Source organism: Bemisia tabaci, chromosome 9 (genome assembly GCF_918797505.1).
Source record: "Bemisia tabaci chromosome 9, PGI_BMITA_v3".
NCBI classification, from domain to species: Eukaryota; Metazoa; Arthropoda; class Insecta; order Hemiptera; family Aleyrodidae; genus Bemisia; species Bemisia tabaci.
Window position 1 is genome coordinate 8,615,412 of NC_092801.1, and position 21,886 is coordinate 8,637,297.

The 21,886-nt window shown below is 40.2% G+C and overlaps 1 protein-coding gene across 2 annotated transcripts; it reads left to right on the top strand.

The window, feature by feature from the left end:
* Positions 1–5,504: 5,504 nt before the first annotated feature.
* On the top strand, positions 5,505–21,119 carry LOC109031794 (uncharacterized; the record flags this gene model as incomplete). Of its 2 annotated transcripts, none has more annotated exon segments than XM_072304215.1 (8): positions 5,505–5,855; positions 6,720–6,946; positions 9,908–10,115; positions 13,640–14,005; positions 14,718–14,875; positions 16,980–17,154; positions 19,565–19,731; positions 20,982–21,119. In XM_072304215.1, coding segments are annotated over 7 exon segments (1,347 nt in total), but the record flags the coding sequence as incomplete, so codon positions are not given.
* Between the last annotated feature and the right edge of the window lie 767 nt (positions 21,120–21,886).

Genomic DNA, 21,886 nt, shown 5'->3' on the forward strand with positions numbered 1-21,886 from the left:
TCCTGTGCGGCAGATATGAAGGTGTTATTTGTGGGGAATTATTTTTCTGTCTTTATGGTTCATAAACTTTGACCCCACCTATTTCCTCCTTCCCCCCTTTACCCCTGTTTCACCCCCCCCCCCAATTTCCACCGTACCTTACTCGAAGTTGTCTGCTCCCTCCGCAGCAGAAATGAGGATGTTTCCAGCGAAGAATTTTTTACTTTTTTAAACTCAATACAAGGGAGACACCCCCCACCCTTTTTTCTCTTTCCCATCCCCCCTCACTAGTTCATATTTCCTACCTTATTCCCTCTTTCCACTGCCCCCCCCCCTCTTTTCTCTTTTTTACATGCTTGAATACTTTTTTTTGTGAGAGTATAATAGTTATCGGATAGTGTAATAGTTACCGGAAACATCCTCATTTCTGCTGCAGAGGGAGCAGACAACTTCGAGTAAGGTACGGTGGAAATGGGGGGGGGGTGAAACAGGGGTAAAGGGGGGAAGGAGGAAATAGGTGGGGTCAAAGTTTATCAACCATAAAGACAGAAAATAATTCCCCACAAATAACACCTTCATATCTGCCGCACAGGAATATACACTTGAGAGGGAGTGTTTAGAATTGGGGGGGGGGGGGGTTTAAAAAGGGAAAAAGGGGGAGACAACATTAGAATTGGTCAAATATAAAGAAGAAGAAAGATTCCTAACAGAAAATACCATCATGATTACGGCGTGGAGAGGAGTCGAGAACGAAGCAATTAATGCCAGTAAGACGTATACGAACGGTCATGATAGTATGAATAAAGCTCCCCCCCCCCCCCCGAAAAACCATTTGCGGGTTTGTAAAAGATGTGAAAAAATAATCCAGAAATAGCTTGACAAATCACCGCAAACCGCGCTTCAATATCTACATCCGGTACCTTGTAGCAGCCGAAGTTCGACTATAAAATACCTGCAAATATGAGTAAAAATCGGGGACTTTGCCCCCCCATATTTCAAAAACGGTGCGTATACTCAATCTGAAATTTTATTATGTGTAAAGGGTCACCCTATAGATGAAAAAATACCTCACACCGACCCCAATTTCGAGGGCCCGAAAACGGGCGAATTTTAGCCCTTTTTGTGCAAGGCTCTTTTGTGAGTGTATTCTTCATAATCTGTTAATTTTCAACCATAATGCCTCTTTTTTTTTCCTCCTGAAAAATCGTTCTTACCTCTGCTCTTTTAGCATGTCTTAATTTTATTTATTTGTTGACTAGTTTTAGGAATATACTTATCCCTTTCCTCAAAAGAGTTGGGTAGAGATAAACCATCTGCTGGGATTTATGTTTGCTTTTTGATGGAAAAGAGGCCACACTGTGCTGATTCTTGTGTTAAGTTTTTTGAAAGTTCAACTTCTTTTTAGTTTTTCAAAGGATTTTTCTTTGTTTGTCTTCGATTGATTTTTTTTTATCCATCATGAGGCTTTTATAGTATTACTTTTTTACTTGTTGAATCCAAGCATGTCCTCAAACAACAGTTTTTTTATCAAATCCTTTTTTACTCCCACCCAATTATCTATTATGTTACTAAATATCATTGGTTTTCCAACTGAAAACTGTCAGATTAATTTTTGTAGTTCAATTCAAAAATACTGTATATGAACCACCAACAAAGTTGGTAACATCACCTAGGGTGAAACATTATGTAGGTCATCTTCAGTTTCATCTGAAACCAACTCTTGCACATTATAAATGTATTTTATTTTATATTTCGAACTTTTTCATTAATCTTAGTTTACAAATCGTAAAATTGTGAATAAATAAGTAAAAAAAAATGAGACAATACAAAAATAAATTCTAGATAATCGGTCAATGTAACCTACCTAATTATTTTTCAATAAACAAGACAAAAACACTAATAAACGTGGCCCAATTTGTATGCAATAAGTTGGTAAAACAGTGCTGGGCCCAAACTGTTTTTCTAAGAAAACAAGGCCAAAAATTTCAATTAGATTTAAACATTTTGAGCTCCAATGAGTACCTGAACAAGACTGAGAGGGAGGGGGGAGTGGTCAGCTCACGCAGTTTGCATTGGAATATTAAGCTGAGGTCATGCCGAGAGATCTACTATAACATTTTGGGTCTTTTTAGACCTCATCAGTAGATCACATTTGTTAGTGATTCCAACTTATCATCCTGCAAAATCCGAGACGGCATCGAAACGCCGTCATGAATATGACGAGAGGCATGACACAAAAGTGTGATCCTTGCACCATCTACGTGAACACTCTCCCCCCTCAGTCTTGTAGTACTCATCAGAGCTCAAAATTGTCTACTCTAATTGAAATTTGTGAACTTTTTGGCCTTGTTTTCCCCGCTACACAGTTGTTATTTTTCAATATTTACCTACATTTGTAACCGTCCATTTGAAAAGAGATTTTAGTAATCAGTAACTGCTGATTTCAATCTCGAGCTATTTTCAGTGAGCGTTTTATAATGGACGCATTTCTGCCAAATGGAACTATGTGCATTATGATGTGAGCCCTCCTATGCAAATATTCCTATGGGTCTCAGGGCTCATGTCTTACTGTAAATAGTTCTGTTTGGCAGAAATACGTCCAAATTTGAAACAGTAATCCAAAAAAGAGTATTTTTCCAGTTTCACTGTTGAATAAGTCCTTGCCTGCGCAAGGAAAAAGTTGATTTCTAGTTCCATAAAGAAATTAACTGATATTTGCTCAAAATCTCTTGAGGATATAAACTATGTAATATCTGAATCTCAACTAATAATGTTTCATATATTCTGTGATACGAAGAATTAAGTGCTGATTGTAAATATTCATCCTCAAGTTTTTTACTTGTTCTCTGTTTGTTATTTTTTACCACTTACAGGAATGGTAGAGGAGAGGTTTTCTGGTTACTTGTTATATTTAGTGAAAAGGCAATAAAAGTGTGAAGTATTTTTTAATTGACTGCTTGTTATTTTTATCCTCTAATATTGGCCTCCAAATGGTCAAGGTTGGGTGTAAAAGGTCGAGGCATCAGCTAGTTTGAGAGCTATGTTCGACAGTAGAACTCGTTAATCATAACGAGGAGAGAGGGAGCAGGAGAACTTCAGTAGGACTGCATTTTGCAATTTGGAACTATAAATTCTGGCTCATCTGAAAAAACACTTAAGTGCATAGGAAAACTAATGGCACATTCGTTGTTTTTATACCGGGCCGGAATTTATGGTTCCTAATTGCAAAATGTAGTCCAGCTATTGTTTACTGCAATGAAAGCTTGGGTGCGAAAAGGGAACTTCTTCGTTACAGTGTTTCAGAATCTTCATCAACAATTCCTTCTTTAGTGAGGAAACCATAGGTACCCTGGTAAAAATTGGCGATAGAAGCTGCGTTTCAAAATACCATAGGAGTTCTCATAGCCGACTAAAGAAGGCAATAGAAAATCATATAGCTGGCTGTAGAAAGCGGAGAAAATCATATAGCCGGGCTATACGAAGCGATAAAAAAAGTATACAGCCGGGCTATAGCTCCTATCGCCAGGCTTTACACTTTATCGCCATTGAATTGGCTATAAAAGGCTGTAAGAAATTGTGTAGAAATTCGTGCACTTTGGAAATCATTAAGTTTGATACGGAACCACCATAATTTTTCTGTGAAACATTCTGTGAAACAAAAATTCTGTGAAACATTCGCTCCCAAATTCCAATTTTTAAGCTTCAAAAAGTGAGTTTGAACTTTCTCTCCACCAAGGATCGATGTAATTTTGAAACTTCAAACACGTTTTCTCGAAATAGCAGAAACTGCACTTATGTGCCTTGTCCTCCAAGCCCCTCAAGTTTGAATAAATGTATAAATTGCAGCTTATTTTAATTCTATTTTGATACATGCAAAAAGGTGCTCCTTCCACTAGTAGATAGGCAACATACACAGCACTTGGTGTAACGATTATTTTCCCGTGCTGTCGCACATTATTGCAACGCTGCACTATGTACTATTGTGGTATCTGCTTCTAATACGCTAATTTTTCACGGGTTGGCTCAGCGTTGCTCATGGTAAAAGGTTTGACGCAATTAGCCCATCTCTCCCTGGTAAAAATTGGCGATAAGAGCTGCGTTTCAAAATACCGTAGGAATTCTTATAGCCGGCTAAAGAAGGCTACAGAAAATCATATAGCTGGCTGTAGAATGCGGAGAAAATCATACGGCCGGGCTATACGAAGCGATAAAAAATTATGCAGCCGGGCTGTAGTTCCTATCGCCGGGCTTTATACTTCATCGCCTGGCTGTTACTTTTTCGCCATCGATTATGAAAGGCTATAAGAAATTGTGTAGAAATTCGTGTGCTTTGAAAATCATTAAGTTTGATACGGAACCACCTTAATATTTACAAAACACACATTATATTTTCCTTTAATACATATTTTTTTTTCATCAATTAAAATGAGAATAATCCATACAGGATGTACAAACATTTCAAAATCATGAGTTGAATAACGCTGACTCCGCCAGATTAAATATTAGAGCCTAACACAAAGCGGAGCGGCGACGCACTGGCGCCTACAAACCTAACAGGGATACTTCACGCATTGCGCAACGCGTGAAGTATCCCTGTTAGGTTTGTAGGCGCCAATGCGTGTCTCGCGCTGGCTGCCCGCCTGCCACGGCGCTTGAAGCAACTATTTCACCACAGAAGTATTGCACAGTATCCTACGAAATTGAAGGCGCTCCAACGTATTAAGAATGACAGGCATCCTTCAAAAGTACGGAGCTTTCCTCGCAAAATAAATCAAGATACTACGGCCCAAAAAGAGAGCAGTATTCCAAAAACTCAATAAGTCGTAGCATCCGTAATTAGTAACGTTCAGCATACACTTTATCGCCGGGCTATTGCTCAGTCGCCATCGGATATTAAAGGCTATAAGAAATTGTGTAGCCGGCTATGAAAGCTATTGGAAATCTTACAGCCGGCTGCAGGTCTACGTTATTTTGGAACACAGATTCTACTGCCAATTTTTAGCAGGGCTGAGATGCAAAAGCAGTATTCCAGATCATTGGCGAACCTTACCCCACTCCCCACGCCTTAACATTATCTGAATTGTTTGTCATTTTCACTGATTAAAACTGACCTACGGCAATCTCTGACTCCGATGTTTGCTCCAAAACCTGACAAGGTATGTACCTATTGTAAATTGATAAAAGTCAACGTAACTGGACGATGAATTCATGCATCACAAACAACTGTTGTCGCAACTTTGTCTTGTGTCGTCTTCTTAAACTCACAATCAGTATTATTACGAAACTTGTCGCACTCTGTGAGGTGCTGAAAAGTGAAAACGCTGCAAACGTGAAAACACTTCAAGTACCGGTTTGAATCTTGAAGAACCGCGGTGACAAATTGGACTTCATTTTGCAATTTGGACCTATTAATTCCGGCCCGGTTTAAAAACAACGTATGTGCCATTAGTCTCCCTATGCACTTAAGTGTTTTTTCAGATGAGCCAGAATTTATAGGTCCAAATTGCAAAATGCAGTCCAATTATCCTAGCAAATCGGCGAAATAGGAACCTCGAATATATTCGCGCGTAAACCCGCGAAAATCGTCGAAATCGCGAGTTCTCTTGAAAAAAATCACCATCGATCTTGCCAGATTTGCAAATTTTGGGATTAATTTCAGTGGGCTACCAGTCATATTTTTGTGAGAGGGCATGCGAAAAAAATTTAAGAATGCTTGACAGCTTGTATCATTAGGACGAAAAAAATCTGTGACCTTTTCTCCCTACATTATGTGCTAATGTTTTTAAATCAATACATTGTGTGCTAATGTTTTTAAACCAATAATCACTGAAAATATGATTTGTGTGTAAATTCAGGAACTTGAAGCCTTTCAAACGGTAGGTAAATTCTGTTTATTTTTTTTACCCCCCCCCCCCCCTTCTCGTCATTCACCAGAGGCAATATCACAAGGGTTCAGCGTCTATAAGTTGAAGGTATTTTCTTCCTGTCTAAAAGTCCTTCAAAAGCAATAAAAGAGGCATGCAGCATTCGTCTCGTTAGTTTAACCTGAAAAATAGAGGGATTTTCGGAAAATTCAGAATTCTGAGCAATTTGGGGGGGGGGGGGAGTAGAGATGGCTTACTCCCCCTCCCCCGTCACGATAGAATTCGCGTGAATATATAAAAAAAAAATCCGATTATAATAGTCAAGAGCTTCAAGAAAATCACCATATTCAAAATTTCCGGGGGGGGGGGGGGGGGGGTTTAACCGGTCTAAGTAGTCCTGAATCCGCTTTCGAACTCCAAAATCAAATTCACTCCTGAAACAGGTCGTAGTTTCTCTCTTGAATTTTTCAATGTGGATGAACTGGACTACATTTTGCCATCAGGAACTACAATCTCTAGCTCATCTCAGGGAAAAGACATAATATGCCGTTGGTTTCCCTTTGCAGATCGGTATTTTAACGTATGAGCTAGAAATCATAGTTCCCCATTGCAGTACAAGTGGACTGCATTTTGCAATTTGGACCTATAAATTCCGGCCCGGTTTAAAAACAACGTATGCGCCATTAGTTTCCCTATGTACATAAGTGTTTTTTCAGATGATCCAGAATTTATAGGTCCAAATTGCAAAATGCAGTCCAAGTTGTCTTCATGCTAAGGTCTTCTTAACAACTGAAAGGATGCAAATAAGAATACGTTTGTTTTCGAGGAAAAAAAAATTAAAAATTTTCCTGCAAGGTCGATTATTATGTTTTTCAGGCAATTTTTCAGATCCAGGTCCCTTTTCAACGACTTCGGCGTTTCTAGCTGAGCAAGTGCATGTAGAATTTGCAACCTAAGAGGGGTGCAGAATGGCCGTCAACCGAGGTATAGTCTCCAGCGATGGAGTGGTGCGCTCTTCGTCACGTGATGTGGAGATCCCGGATCAGGATTTCCCAACTTTCATCTGGAGTCGAGCCATCGAATACGCGGATCGACCAGCTCTGGTAATATTCCTTCTCATTCGTTTTGAAACTCGATAAAAACCATCAAGTGAACGTGCCAGCGGGGGAGGGGTGCATAAGACGCATTCACTCGTGTTGAGCACATTTGTTGGGAAAGCCCTGTCAACACTACTAGCAAAAGTTCACGGAACTTTGCGCAAAAGTTAAGTTTCGTAAACCTATCTCTGTGTGGACAAGGCCTTCCATGTTTGGCGCAAAGCGTGAAGTATTCAGACAGTCGTCACCTTCCAGGCAAAGTATCACAAGCGCCATGCGACGTTTAAAAATTTCCGCCGCCATTATATTTTTTTACAGAGAAATTGTTCAACGAAGCTGTCCGAAAATTTCACTGAATTTTCTTTGTGCTGCCGATAAAATTTAGTGAAATTTCCAAACAGATTCAACCAACAATTTCTCAGTAAAAAAATAAAATGGCGGCGGAAATTTTTAAACGTTGCATGGCGCTTGTGATACTTTGCCTGGAAGGTGACGCAGTCTTGTAAGCGCTATGCGTTTCACGCCGACCGCTGCTGAACGCACTGTGTTGGACGCAATGCGTGAAGTATTCACGCAGTCTTGTGCGCTATGCGTTTCACGCTGACCGCACTGTGTTTGGCTCAATGCGTGAAGTAGTCATGCATTCTTGTAGGGGCTATCTGTTTTACGCTGACCGTAATTACTGCACTGTGTTTGATGCAATGCGAGAAGTATTCGTGCAGCCTTGTAGGCGCTAATATGTGTTACATGCCAATCGCCGCGCCGAGGGCTTCTCCTTTTCATCTTAAGTCCTCGTTACCATTTCACTCCAAGTCGCGCCGTTCCAGGCCAAATTGCGTGTTTGGTTTCTCTCGTCACTCGACTAGTTGAAGCTATCTCTCGTATCACTAAGAGACGACAAAATTAGAAATTACAATACTCTCAGTAAATGTGAGATTTTGTCGTCTTTTCTCGTTTGTAATTTTTTTTGTCTAAATCCGATTTTTTTATACCTACACTTAAAAAAATTGCAAATTTGTGCCGCCCCTTAGATTTGCCGCCATGGGCCGCGGCACATGTGGCCACCCCCTTAATCCGGCCCTGACCCTGAGTTAGACTGATTGTGAGTCAGGCTGATGTCAGACTGATGTCAGCCTGCCCAAGTAGCAGTGATCGCGATGAATAGCAATTTTATCGGTTGGTTATGGCGAATATATCGGTGGCGATACATCGAGATACTATCGCATCAAAAATTGCGATATATGACGATTAAACATTAATCGCTGCACATGGCAATTTTCGGTTCGATAAAAGTGTGATCAATTTTCGTCGATAAAATCGATATTAAATCGCCATTTATCGCAATTTGTCGGGCAAATTGTTGGGCGATAAAAGCGCAATTCTATTTCGATAAGATCGAGGATAATCGCTCAGATGTTGAGGAGTCTAGCGACTTTATCGCCGATAAAATTGCAATATATCCCGATGTTTCGTTGGAAAATGTTATTTGGGTGAATCATCAATCTCAGGGTAATTTATGAAACAAAGTCTGACGTCACGCTGACTCACTTTTATCAGGGATCGTTTTCGACATCGCCTATTTCCTAGAAAAGTACTAATTTCTTTTAGGATTACCGACCGTTGCGTCGTTACTATGGAGAGTTCAGTTAAAACTTCGCTATCTAAGAAGATAAGGGTTTTGCGTAACGCATAACTGGACATAGGTGCCTAACTCTGCACTGGGCGTGTCCCTTCTCAACATCAACCCCCCCCCCCCCCTGTTCATTTTGCACAGCAAATCAACCCGCCCCACTTTGTCCAGGGTGGTCTCGAAGCCACAAAAAAAGAAAAGCTACAAAAATGTACCCAAAATCGGTTTGCAGGGGATGGGTCTAAAGGACGTGCAGAATTAAAATCGCGAAAAATCAAAATCTTGACTGATCCATATTTCGAGATATCGTAATTTGAAATTTTCATTGTAGATGCAAGTTATATCCTGATTTTTATCCGCATTTTTATTTATCTGTCCATCGAATCAGTGCTGATCGGTTCACGCTTTTATTTTTCGTTCGATTTACGTGAAAACATACCCTCTCGTAACATGCAGTTTTCCTTTCATACTCTGCTTTTCACCGAATAATTCGCCTTCAGCTGCGTCCGCAGCAATTGTTGTTACGAATATGTTGTGCGCACTGATTTCAGATCATTACATACTTGATTCTGTGAAGGGGTTTTATGTGCGAAAGTAGAGCACCCTGTTGGAGAACATCAGAGGTGAGATTGTATGAATCGCTCAATCCCTACTTCGTTGGTTCCCCGACAGATTGCGCTACTTGGGCATATAAAACGCCTTCAGAGAGTCGAGTATGTAACGAGCTAAAATCAGCACGCACAACATATTCGTAACAACAATTGCTACAGACGCAACAGAAGGCGAATTTTTCAGTTAACTGAACGCACATACGCGCTGCTGCAGTTTTACTGTCGATATATTTTTCTTTTCAAGCAAGAAGATGAGGCAGTAAAGACGCGTAAAGAAATGAGAATAGATTATTTATGAAGCATCAAAATATAGGAAAAACCAATCTTGCCACCCTGTGATAAGTGCGATTGGCTCTTTAGTCCAGGCAAATAAGCCATGAAAGGGGCTATAGCCTGCAAAAATCCCGGGTAGCAATATTTTCATCGATTCCTATGTAATTTTTGACGCTGAATCCGAATTTCAACTTTGCGCCATTAAATTCGGACGGGAAAGTTGCCAAATTTGGCAAATGGCCTAAAATCGGCATTTGTTTGCGGATTATGGCCTGTAACTCGCCAAAAATTGATCTGACGACAATATTAGTTATTTTCAGAAATAAAACTCGTTAAATTTCCTATAAAAAAGTTCCACTTTACAACTTTTTCAAGGGGAGAAATGTTGCTATTTAGGCCGCTCGGGATATTTTACATCTACTTTTGTCGCAATTTTAAGTTACGTTTTTGCAGACTTGTGGTTTGACAAAGAGAAATTACACGTTTTCGGAGGCTCGATCCCTCAGCCGTCGCTTTGGTGCGTCTTTGTTGGATAAAGGACTCAATCCTGGGGATGTGTTAGCAATAATGCTACCCAACGCTATAGACTATCCAATCGTACTTCTCGGAGCTCTTGAAGCCGGACTTCTGGTTACGACGATCGACCCAGCTTTCAAAAAGAGTAAGCATTTTTGTTTAAAATCATCGCTGGATTTTTCAAATTTTTTCTACGTGGTATCAAAACTTAAGAAATCAGCGGCCTGATTAATGAATCTATGTCGGCCTGCAGGCTGATTATTGAAATTGATAGACAAAGCGATAGACGAAGAAGACAAAAGGATATGGAGGGATTCCTAGGTAAAAATTGGCGATAGGAGCTGAGTTTCAAAATACCATAGGAATTCTTATAGCCGGCTAAAGAAGGCAATAGAAAATCATATAGCTGGCTGTAGAAAGCGGAGCAAATCATATAGCCGGGCTATACGAAGCGATAAAAAAGTATGCAGCCGGGCTATAGTTCCTATCGCCGGGCTTTACACTTTATCGCCATCGGCTGTAAAAGGCTATAAGAAATTGTAGAAAGTCGTGTGTTTTGGAAATCATTAAGTTTGATACGGAACCACCATAATATTCACAAAACACACATTATATTTTCCTTTAATACATATTTTTTTCATCAATTAAAATGAGAATAATCCATACAGGATGTGCAACCCTTTCAAAATCATGAGTTGAAAAACGCTGACTCCGCAAGATTACATTGGAGCATAACACAGAGCGGAGCGGCGTGCTACCAGCGATGAGCGCGCACCAGCGCCTACAAACCTAACAGGGATACTTCACGCATGGCGCAATGCGTGAAGTATCCCTGTTAGGTTTGTAGGCGCTGAGGCGCTTTTCGCGCTGGCTGCCCCTTCCGCCGCGCCGCAGCTTGCCACGGCGCTTGAAGTAACTATTTCACACCAGAGGCATTGCACAGTATCATACGAAATTGAAGACGCTCCAACATATTAGGAATGGCAGGCATCCTTCAAAAGTACGGAGCTTTCCGCGCAAAATAAATCAAGATACTACGGCCCAAAAATAGAGCGGTAATCCAAAAACAGTCCTAGCATCCGTAATCAGTAACATTTAGCATACACTTTATGCCTGCGCTGGCTGTTGCTCAATCGCCATCGGCTACAAAAGGCTATAAGAAATTGTGCAGCCGGCTATAGAAGCTATTGAAAATCTTACAGCCGGCTTTAGGTCTATGGTATTTTGGAACACAGATTCTACTGCCAATTTTTACCAGGGTTCTGTTGGTGGAAGCAGGTGATTGAAATGGACAAAGGAAGTAGGTAATAGTCTAACTAACGGCAACCCACGAGAGACCCTTTAGTTAGTCCATCATTTTCTCCCTCAGTTTATCAGCACCATCCACCTCAACCAATAGGATCGCCAAGTACTCCCTATGTCTTCTTTGTCTATCAATTTCAATGATCAGCCCGATGACAAAACAATACACAGCCCTATCTGAACCATGAAACATATCGCAATTTGATGTTATATCTGGCTGCTGTAAACTTTCAATAATTGGCGCATGATCATCGTGTGTTTGTCGAGTACACAGACTCCCAGTATTTTGTTGCCTATGCATTGAAATTGAAGGCGCACGTTAAATGGACGGCGCGAGTTTCCGACAATGGGTTCACAACGTTTTTCGGTTTTTCGGTTCAATCGAAGCTTATCGATACCTTTTCTCCCGGATAATAATCCGAAGCACTGAAGTTTGTGCTAATTTCTCCTAATATTGCACGAATTGCCCAATTGCCACCTTCCTACGCGAGGCGTTTTTCGGTACTTTCTTCCTTGCTCCCCTAACGTAAGAACATATCTCAATTGGCGCTCAAGAGCGCAAATTGCAGCTCTGTTCTCCGTTAAACTCAATGCATTTCTGGACTCGTGTGGAAATCAAGATACGCCCTTACGTCAGATGCGCGACGTTTTGGGTAGAGATCTGGTAGGAAAATCTCAATGATTCTCTTTTCAATTCATCACAACATTCGAATATTTACAATAGTCTTCATAGTTATTACTGATATACATTTATTATAATCAAACAGTATTACTATAAGATGAGTAGGCAACTACACGCATTGAAAATCAGTATCTTCTAAAATTACCCCGTGCATGCCATACTCCCAAGTGATACAGTGCAATACAAATATTGAAATATTTGGCCCTAAATGCAATAAATGCGCAATTTTTTACCATTCAATTGCAATATTTTTTCATCATTTGGCCAATAAATGTCGACTTTAAACGATCAGAAAACTGAGTTCCATTTGTGAGAAAAGTAGGCAATTTGTAATGCAATAGAATTGCCAGCTATTTCCATACTATTATAAATAAAATTCAATTCAAGGAGCCCCTTCAATTAGTGAATAGACAACGTACACAACATTACAGCACCGTAGCAATAATTGGACCGTGTTAAACAGAGAGGAAGCAGGCCACAACAGCTATTGCCAAAAACTTGGCCATTTAAATTTTACAAGAGAACGTTTGTGCGGATTCCTTTGGAAATTTTGAGGAATTTGCTTTGCCATGCAGAATCACGAACTGCAAGGCAACGTGCTGCGGCGAAAAATTCTAGTTTATTTTACTTACCGTGCGTTGAAGTCTCCTTGTCATTCCGTCGTCTGGGAGAGCTGAGGAATGGAATAAGCAGTGGCGTGACATGCTTTACGATATATCGATTGATCTGTCATTTAGACCGCGTTAGTAGACAGGAACCAAGCCAAATCAATTTAACCGAGCAATTCAATTTTCTACAAGAAAACTTGTATATGGATTCCTTGGAAATTTTTGAGGAATTTGCTTCGTACTATGCAGAAAATTCACTGAAATTTGCATCAAAATCCGCACAATCATTTTCATGTAAAACTTAAATTATCTAGTTAAACGGTAATAGCTGATGTGGCTTGGTTTCTTTCTGTTTAAAGCCGTTAACACACGTACACTCCGAATGTACATTCTGGCCTATTGCGCATGCGCGGGCATCGAGAATGTTCCTCATTTTGTTCTCTTGAACAACTATAAGTTACAGGAATGAGTAAAAAATCGTCGCGGGTATCTTCTTCTTCTCGTCAAACTGTACATTCTTTTCTAAGAGAATGATGAGTGTAGATTCGTGATGCCGACGCATGCGCAGTAGGCCAGAATGTACATTCGGAGTGTGCGTGTGTTAGCGGCTAAACGCGGTCCACTTTAACCACTCAATGGAGATTTTGCAGGTGTCTGAAAGTTGATGAATTTCGTGTTTAAGTAGAAACTACTGAGTGAAATGAATACGAGGATACCTTTGGTGTATGAATTGAACAATTATTGGAGAAGATATGGCAAAATGATCTAATCTGCGAAAATACGTGAGTTTAAATGGGAAATGCTGCCAGATGACGTCACTAGGCGGTGCATTTTCTCACTTTCAAATCTAATTCAATACTATTTCCCTTATCAGAATTGTTTTTAAAAAATACTGTGAAATCAGCTCTGTAAGCACTTTCAGTGAGCAATGAAAAATTTGCACGCAAATTCTTCATTGCAGTTATTTGTAATAGATGCCACTTGGGAGCTCATGAAATCCGCAATAAACCTGCAGTTTTTCTAGTTGTGATGGCTCCCGAAGGCTCCTCAATAACATCACTTTCGGATACGTTTCAGACGAATTATCACTCCAGGTCCGCACGACAAACGCTAAGGTGATTGTAACAATACCCACGGTCGTTCCTTTGGTAAAAGCTGTGCTAGAAGAGTTAGGAGTAACGATGCCCATCATCCTGGTCAACTTGAGAGGACAGGAAACGGGGCATGATATATGGAGCTACAGGGATCTAATCTCCAAAAGCGACGGCAGCGACACCCAGCGGCAATGGCCGCAAATCTCGCCTGACGACATCGCGATACTCCTCAGCTCGAGTGGTACTACCGGTGAGCGAAAAATGGTAGCCAGGACGCATAAGAATACCATCGCTACCATGGTTCTGTCGAGCGTCTATGGAAAAAGTCGTATTATTTCTGGCTCAGTCGGTATGTGAAAATTATTAATATTCGGGAATACGATTCCGGGACCATTCACCCGCAGACTTATCACCCATGGTAAAGTTCCCCTAGGTATTGAAACCCTATGCACTACGCACATAGTTCCTTTTAGCATAAATACGTCCATTTAAGTATCCGGAATTTTCGATCATCCGCGATACCACCAAGCCCAATCCGGATAATCCGGACTGTGCACTGGAAAAACTATCCCTTGAGGTATTATTCTGACTTGAAGCTCCGTTTCTTGTCAACAAAAGCTGGTTGTTTCGAGTTGAACACATGCGGATTTAACGCCAAGTCAGTTGTTTTGAGTTAAAGGAACGTGGTTTTGCCATCGTTTTTTAACTTAAACTTAACGATGACAAAACGACGCTATTTAAACTCCACAACACTGATGTTGAGTTTAATCCGCCCGGATTTAACTAGAAAAAACCCAAATTTTGTCGACGAGAAATGACGCTTTAAGTTAAAATAATATATCTCAAGAATTTTTTTTTTATTTTTTTTGTTTTTAATGTAAGTACTGTACTTTATTCCTTTGGTCAATTGACGATAAAAATTCTGTAAGCAGATTATGTGAGGCCGTCGTAGTAGAAAAGTTGTATTCAATATTTTACACGCGAGGGCTTTTACAAATATAGTCTAATTTTCTTCTCTACTTCGAGATCCATACCTAACACCCTACCTCCTCATTTGACAGGGAATGACCAACATTCACTCCTAATGGCAGCGTCTCTCAGTCACTTATCCGGGCAACTCCTTGTTTGGTCAGGTCTGATTAATGGTGCTAATAATTTCATCTTGCCCGTGTGCGAGCCAGAGCCTTTGATTAATGCCCTTACTGAGCAGAAACCCTTGGTAAGTTACATTTCAAGTAATTGGACGAGGTATTAGATAAGGTGTAACGACGTTTTAGGTGCAAACATATTACGTAGGTACAGGACACTCGACTTACACCTTTGGACCGACAAATGTTTGACCCAAATACTTGACCTATAAATATTTTTACATACATTATTTCACCTACAAGAAATTTGACATACAAGCAGGGCCGGATTTACCTACTTGCCGCCCATGGGCCGCTAGTATTTTGCCGCCCCCTTCTCATTCGTTTTGAAACATCAATGAAAACCATCAAATGAAAGTGCCAGCGGGAGGGGGGTGCATAAGACGCGTTTACTGGTGTTGAACACATTTTTTGGGAAAGCCCTATCAACACTACTAGCAAAAGTTCACGGAACTTTGCGCGAAAGTTAAGTTTCGTAAACCTATCTCTTTGTAGACAAGACCTTCTATTTATAAGAAATGAACGAAAATTTTTATGAAAGAACAAACATAATTGTGGATTTATGGTTTTAACTTCCCCCGCCGCGCCTCGCAGACCGCACTGTGTTTGACGCAAAGCGTGAAGTATTCACGCAGTCTTGTAGGCGCTATGCGTCTCACGCTGATCAAACTGTGTTTGCCGCAATGCGTGAGGTATTCATGCATTCTTGTAGGCGCTACCCGTTTCACGCTGCCCGCAATGACCGCACTGTGTTTGATGCAATGCGTGAAGTATTCGTGCAGTCTTGTCGGCACTAATGTACGTAATTAAATGCCGATCGCCGCGCCGAGGCCGAGGGCTTATCCTTTTCATCTCAAGTCCTCGTCATCATTTCTCTCTAGGTAAGTCGCGCCGTTCCAGGCCAAATTGCGTGTTTGGTTTCTCTCTTAACTCGACTAATTAAAGGTGGTGCCTCCTGTATCACTGAAAGACGACAAAAGTAGAAATTACTATACTCTCAGAAAATTAGAGATTTTGTCGCCTTTTCTCGTTTGTAATTTTTTTTTTTCTAAATCCGGATTTTTTTAATACCTGCATTTAAAAACATTGCAAAATTTGCCGCCCCCTTTAGATTTGCTGCCATGGGCCGCTGCCCATGTGGCCATCCCCTTAATCCGGCCCTGCATACAAGCGACCTAAACTTTACCTGCACATTGAACAGCCTTGAAAGGTGCTGAAGAATAGATCACCGAGAAAACCTCCAATATACAATCAGCAAGTATACAACCATACATACATACATACATACCTTATTATTACTTAATTATCAACAGACACCCATGTGTAGGTCAAATTTCTTGTAGATCAAATATCAGTGGGTAAAATAGCTTGTGGGTCAAAAAAACTGTAGGTAGGTAAAAATTTTTGTAAGTCGGATGTTTTAGGTCACACTGGTCACACGTCTGTAGGTGAAAAGGCGCAGGTCAAGTGTCCTGTAGATAATATGTTTGTAGGTCAAACGTCAGGTAGCCTTGGATAAAGGTAAAATTCAAATATATCACAATACATATTTTCTCATAAAATATTTCGTAGAACAAGGTAACTACCTGGAAAATTTCCAGTTTAAACCCATGTGCACTGAAAAAAAAATTCTCGGCGTTTTTACCAAAGTCCGTTGGTACCTTTACCATCTCACTTTTTTACCAATTATTGGTAATTTTACCAAGACAGACCGGTAAGTTTACCTAAAAACCGGTATTTTTACTGTTTTTTTCAGGTAAGAATACCACTTTTATTGGTAATCAATTCCCGGTAACTTTGCCATTGTATCTCGGTAATTCTACCATAGTCGATAAAAAATATTGGCGTTTTTACCAAGGTCCAGTAAAATTACCGAGAAAGTTCAGTAATTTTACCGAGATTTCTCGGCAAAATTACCAATTCCATAAATGGTAATTTTACCAAGAAAAAACTGGGATCAAATAGAACCCTGAATTCTTGGTAATTTTACCCTTTTCTTAGTAAATACACCGATATTTTTTTGTCAGTGCTAAAAATAACAGCTTTTTTATTCAATCCATTCGACTCTCATCTTCACTTCTTCGAGGCAACGTAAGTTTGTTCCCGATCCACATTTTTACTAAACTCACGGTGAAACATTTTACTGACCATGTGTTTGGAATCGGCCGATTTCAGAGCGTTACTTGCTTCTTGTATCCTGTGATGTTCTCTGAGCTGAATGCACTGATCAAAACGGATGATCTTGAACCCTTGCGCCTCATTCTGACAGGGTGCAGCTCATTTATCCCGGCACATGTTAACGCATTCCTTGCCAAACTGCCAAATCGAGAGGAAGCTAGTTTTTACTCCGGTAAGTTGACGGTCAACAATTATCGCAGTTCAACACTGGGGAAAAAAAAACACACACACACACACATTGAATCTAGAGCCCAGACTCTTAAAAACATCGACAAGAAAAAGTACTCTTGATTCAATCAGATTTAAGCTTAAATCAAGAACCAAGCCTCTTAATTTGAGCGGATTTTCTTTTGATTTAAGCTTACCTAAATCTGATTGAATCAAGAGTCCTTTTTCTTGTCAATGTTTTCAAGAATCTGGACTCTAGATCCAATGTGTTTTTTTTTCCAGTGAATAATTCAATCTCAGAAAATTCAAGTAAAGTATATCATCAACACGACATGTAATGCTGTTCAATGGAAGAATACTGGCTATGCAGTGATTATGACAATTGATACGATCAATGGCCGTTTCTTCAGGAGACCAATACCGCCGTGCCAAGGAAAAATGCAGTATGAGTATTCAGGCGTTGGCAATTTTCTTCCAGCAAAATACGAATTTCCAAGGAAACTGTTGCATATTTTTCTTAAATTTTTTTAAAAAAAAAATTGTGAACAATCTAATCTAATGTATCTGGCAATTTCAGGAGCAAATATACATAAGTTACTTACCTCAAAAATACACGTTCTGTCCGCGGAAATTTGACAACCCCTGGATGTTTGTACGGCGTTTTTCTTTAGCAAGGCAGAATACATATAATATGCTCAATTCTCCATCAAACTTAATGAGAATTTTTACTGTCAAGCACAATATTCTTTTTTATCGCTTTTCTATCATATTCTTGGCCGATTTCCACAAAACTCAAAAGTAATAATTTACTCACTGACACCCACATTTTGTCATCTTCCGGCCAAAGTATCACAAGTGTTATGCGACTGGACATATGCATAATTTTCTGTTCGGAAATGCATTAAATAGTTCTATTTGAACTCAAAACTCCAAGTTTTTCCGGGGGATGACCGCCGAACCACCTCCCTCCGGAGAAATCGAACCCCCTGTGGATGGAGTCAGGTACAAAATACGCCATACGGCGAGTTTACTTCACTCACAAAAATTCCTCACGACGAAACTGACAAAACAATAAGTTTATATGGACCCTGACCGGATTTACCTACTTGCCGCCCATGGGCCGCCTGTATTTTGCCGCCCTCTTCTCATTCATTTTGAAACGTCAATAAAAACCATCAAGTGAACGTGCCGGAGGGAGAAGGGTGCATACGACGCGTTCACTCGTGTTGGATACATTTTTTGCGTAAGCCCTGTCAACGCTACCAGCAAAAGTTCACGGAACTTCGAGCGAAAGTTCAGTTCCGTAAACCTATCTCTGTGGGGACAAGGCCTTTCATTTGTAAGAAATGAACTAAAAAATTAAGAAAGAACAAACATAAATGTGGTTTAATAATTTTAACTTCCGCCGCCGTGCCGCGCTGACCACACTGTGTTTGGCGCAATGCGTGAAGTATTCATGTAGTCTTGTAGGCACTGTGCGTTTCATGCCGCGCCGACCGCTGTTGACCGTACAGTATTTGACGCAATGCGTGAAGTATTCGTGCAGTCTCGTAGGCGCTAATATGTGTTACATGCCGACCGCCGCGTCAAGGGTTTCTCCATTTCATCTGAAGTCCTCGTCATCATTTCTCTTTGCGCCGCGCCGCTCCAAGCCGAATTACGTGTTTGGTTTCTCTCTTAACTCAACTAATTAAAGTTGCGCAGTCTTTTGTATCGCCGAAATACGACAAAATTAGAAATTAATGAACTCGCAGAAAATGAGAGATTTTATCACCTTTTCTTGTTTGTAATTTTTTCTGAATCCGATTTCTTGTACCTGCATTTAAAAAAATTGCAAAATTTGCCGCCCCCTAATTTTGCCGCCATGGGCCGCGGCCCATTTGGCCACCCCCTTAATCCGGCTCTGATACCGAGTTCAACAGAAAGGAACCAAGCCACATAAGCTATTACCAAATTTAACTGGGTAATTTAACTTTTTACGAGGGAACGTTCATGCGGATTCCTTTGAAAAATTTGAGGAATTTATGTTTGCACTATGAAGAAAATTCACTGAAATTTGCTCAAAAATCCGCACAACCGTTTTCATGTGAAACATTAAATTGCCCGATTAAATTTGTAAATGGCTGATATGACTTGGTTCCTTTATGTTTAACGCGGTCTATACCATGGTTATGAAAGAGCTTCCATACTGAACATTTAGTAAACAATTCTTAAAAAATGTCGTTACCCACTTGCGGTAAAATTTTGGAGAATTTTTACCGCAAATGAGTAACGAAATGTTTTAAATTTTTTGTACCATAATTGACTTTTGCCCCCCCCCCCCTCCACGAAGTTTCTATCTGAATATTTGAAGTTGCCTCTCTCTTTTTATATTTTGATACCTATTTGGAAATATTTCCTATCTTCTTCTAAAGTTTTCGGCTTGACCGAGGTGTTGCCTTTATTCATGGCGCTGCAAAACGACCAAAACCCCCTGAACTTGGGGTACCCAGAGCCCAACACAGAATTGAAAGTCATCGATGCTCGTGGGAAAAGTCTCGGGCCTGGAGAGGTAGGCGAGCTGTGTGTTCGGGGACCCCAGGTAGGTACATACTGCCGTGCTGAGGAAAAACGCCGTAAGAACCCCCAGGCGTTGCCAAATTTCCTTCGATAAAACACGATTTTCCTGGTGAACGTATGAATATTTTCTTTCCAATTGTTCAGATAATTTTGCTCGCAATTCTACCGAAAAGTCCTGAAAATTCAAACGGAAAATATTCATAACTTTCCTCAAAAATGAACATTTTATCGAAGGAAATTGGGCAACTCTCGAATGTTCATACGGCCTTCTTCCTCAGCACGGCAGAATACTTTAGTCTCTAGATTATTCAAGTCAATAGGGCATTTTCTTGTGATTATGCACTTTAACGAACTTTTACTTAGATATTTTATGGGCGCTTCTTAAAAAAATGGCCGAATTTGGAATTATTTTATGTATACTTTTTAATGGTAAACATCGCGAGCGTGATGCATTTCTTCCCTTTGAGTGCCAATCACGCTCTTAATGAATCAATTGAAAAATTCAACGCGCCTTCAATTTTTTGGATATGCAGCACGGACATCCCCGGAGCACGAATAGTTGTATTCAAGTAACAAACACGAGCGTGAGACATTTCTTACTGTTTAGTGCCAATCACGTTCTAAAATGAATCAATTGAAAAATTCAACGCGCCTTCAATTTTTTGAATATGCAGCATGACCATTCCCGGAGCACGATTAGTTGCATTCAAGTATTTTAATGAAGAGAACTAATGCATTCATTGTTTCGAATTTGCCGCATTATGAGTTAGAGAAGTAAGATCTAGGATAACCAGAGATCTTCCTTCCGTCAAAGAAATTCTTCCTTTGACGGAAGTCGTGACAACCCGAAATCGTCCAGAGTGTTTTACGCATAATTTACCTTCAGAAACATGTATTCGCGAGTCAAAATTCGCCCATGGTAAAGTGATCTGCTGAGGGGGACGGACCCAGTAACCCTTTAACCTCTCACAATGAGCATGTGCGCATTTTCCGAGGTAGCTTGTCCACTTCGCTTAGTGGATGGAGTTAATCAGAGAGGTCGGATTTGAAATTTGTGACTAAAACTGCAAATTTTCATGTTTGATTCGTCACTCTTTTTAAGTTGTGTTCACAAGAAAATTTTACGGGGAAACCATTGGAACCACTTTTAAAATCTCAAAGTTTTGTATAAATGGAGTTATGAGCTTTCAAAGTTTCGAAAATTTGTCCGGTCTCTCCCTTTGGCTAGATCCACTGTGCGGCGGTGAGTTTTTTTTTCCGTTTCCAAAACAGGTGATGAAAGGTTACTTCAACAATGAAAAAGCAACTCAGGATACTTTTGATGGTGACTGGTTCAAAACCGGAGACACGGTTTACTACGACGAGGATGGTATGTTTCACTTGGCTGGTAGATCAAAAGATCTCATCAAAGTCGGCGGACGTTCGGTAAGGGTGCCGAAACTTTTTAATGTTTGTCTCTTTTTTGAATTTCTGTAACCGAAGTGCGAAATCACGCATCTCCGTTTACGACGTCGCAAACTTCCTGTCACATTTCATTTTTTCCTTGAAAAACTAGCCATCGTAATTTCTTGAAAACTGCCCTGGTTTTTCCTCCGGGTCAGTAGCAGACAGTAGAATATTCTGTAAAAATTTGTAGCAATAAAATTGGCTTGTTCTCCTCCGGAAAAGCACGACAGGAGTGGAAATTTTGAAACACCGCTATGGAGATACGTGTTTTCGCACTTTGGCCATTGACATATGGATCGCGTTTAGAAAAAAAGGAACCAGTGCGATTGGAGTGTTTTCAAAATTGTGGAACTTTTTCTTTTCTAATGAATAGACTCATTATATGTACAGTATTAAAACTTACTCAATTATTTTCCTTTTTTTTTGATGAAAGCAAAAAAATTTGCTGCTCTGGTAGATTTTTGAATAATCATGAAGAAGCAACATTTTTACAACACTATAACGGCGCTGGTTCCTTTTTGCTAAATGTATAGTTTATTCCATAGCCATCAGAGGAGTAGATTGGTCAGTTGCCACGTCTCTACGTATTTCATAAAGTATATTATTCGTCCCCTTCAAGTTAGAATTAAAACGGTTTTTTTCGTGTATGTATAGACTCGCCAGCGGGCTGGACGAATTTGGTCCTCCCCAATCTTGCGTTGTTACAGACTATTTTAACTTTCAACATGAAA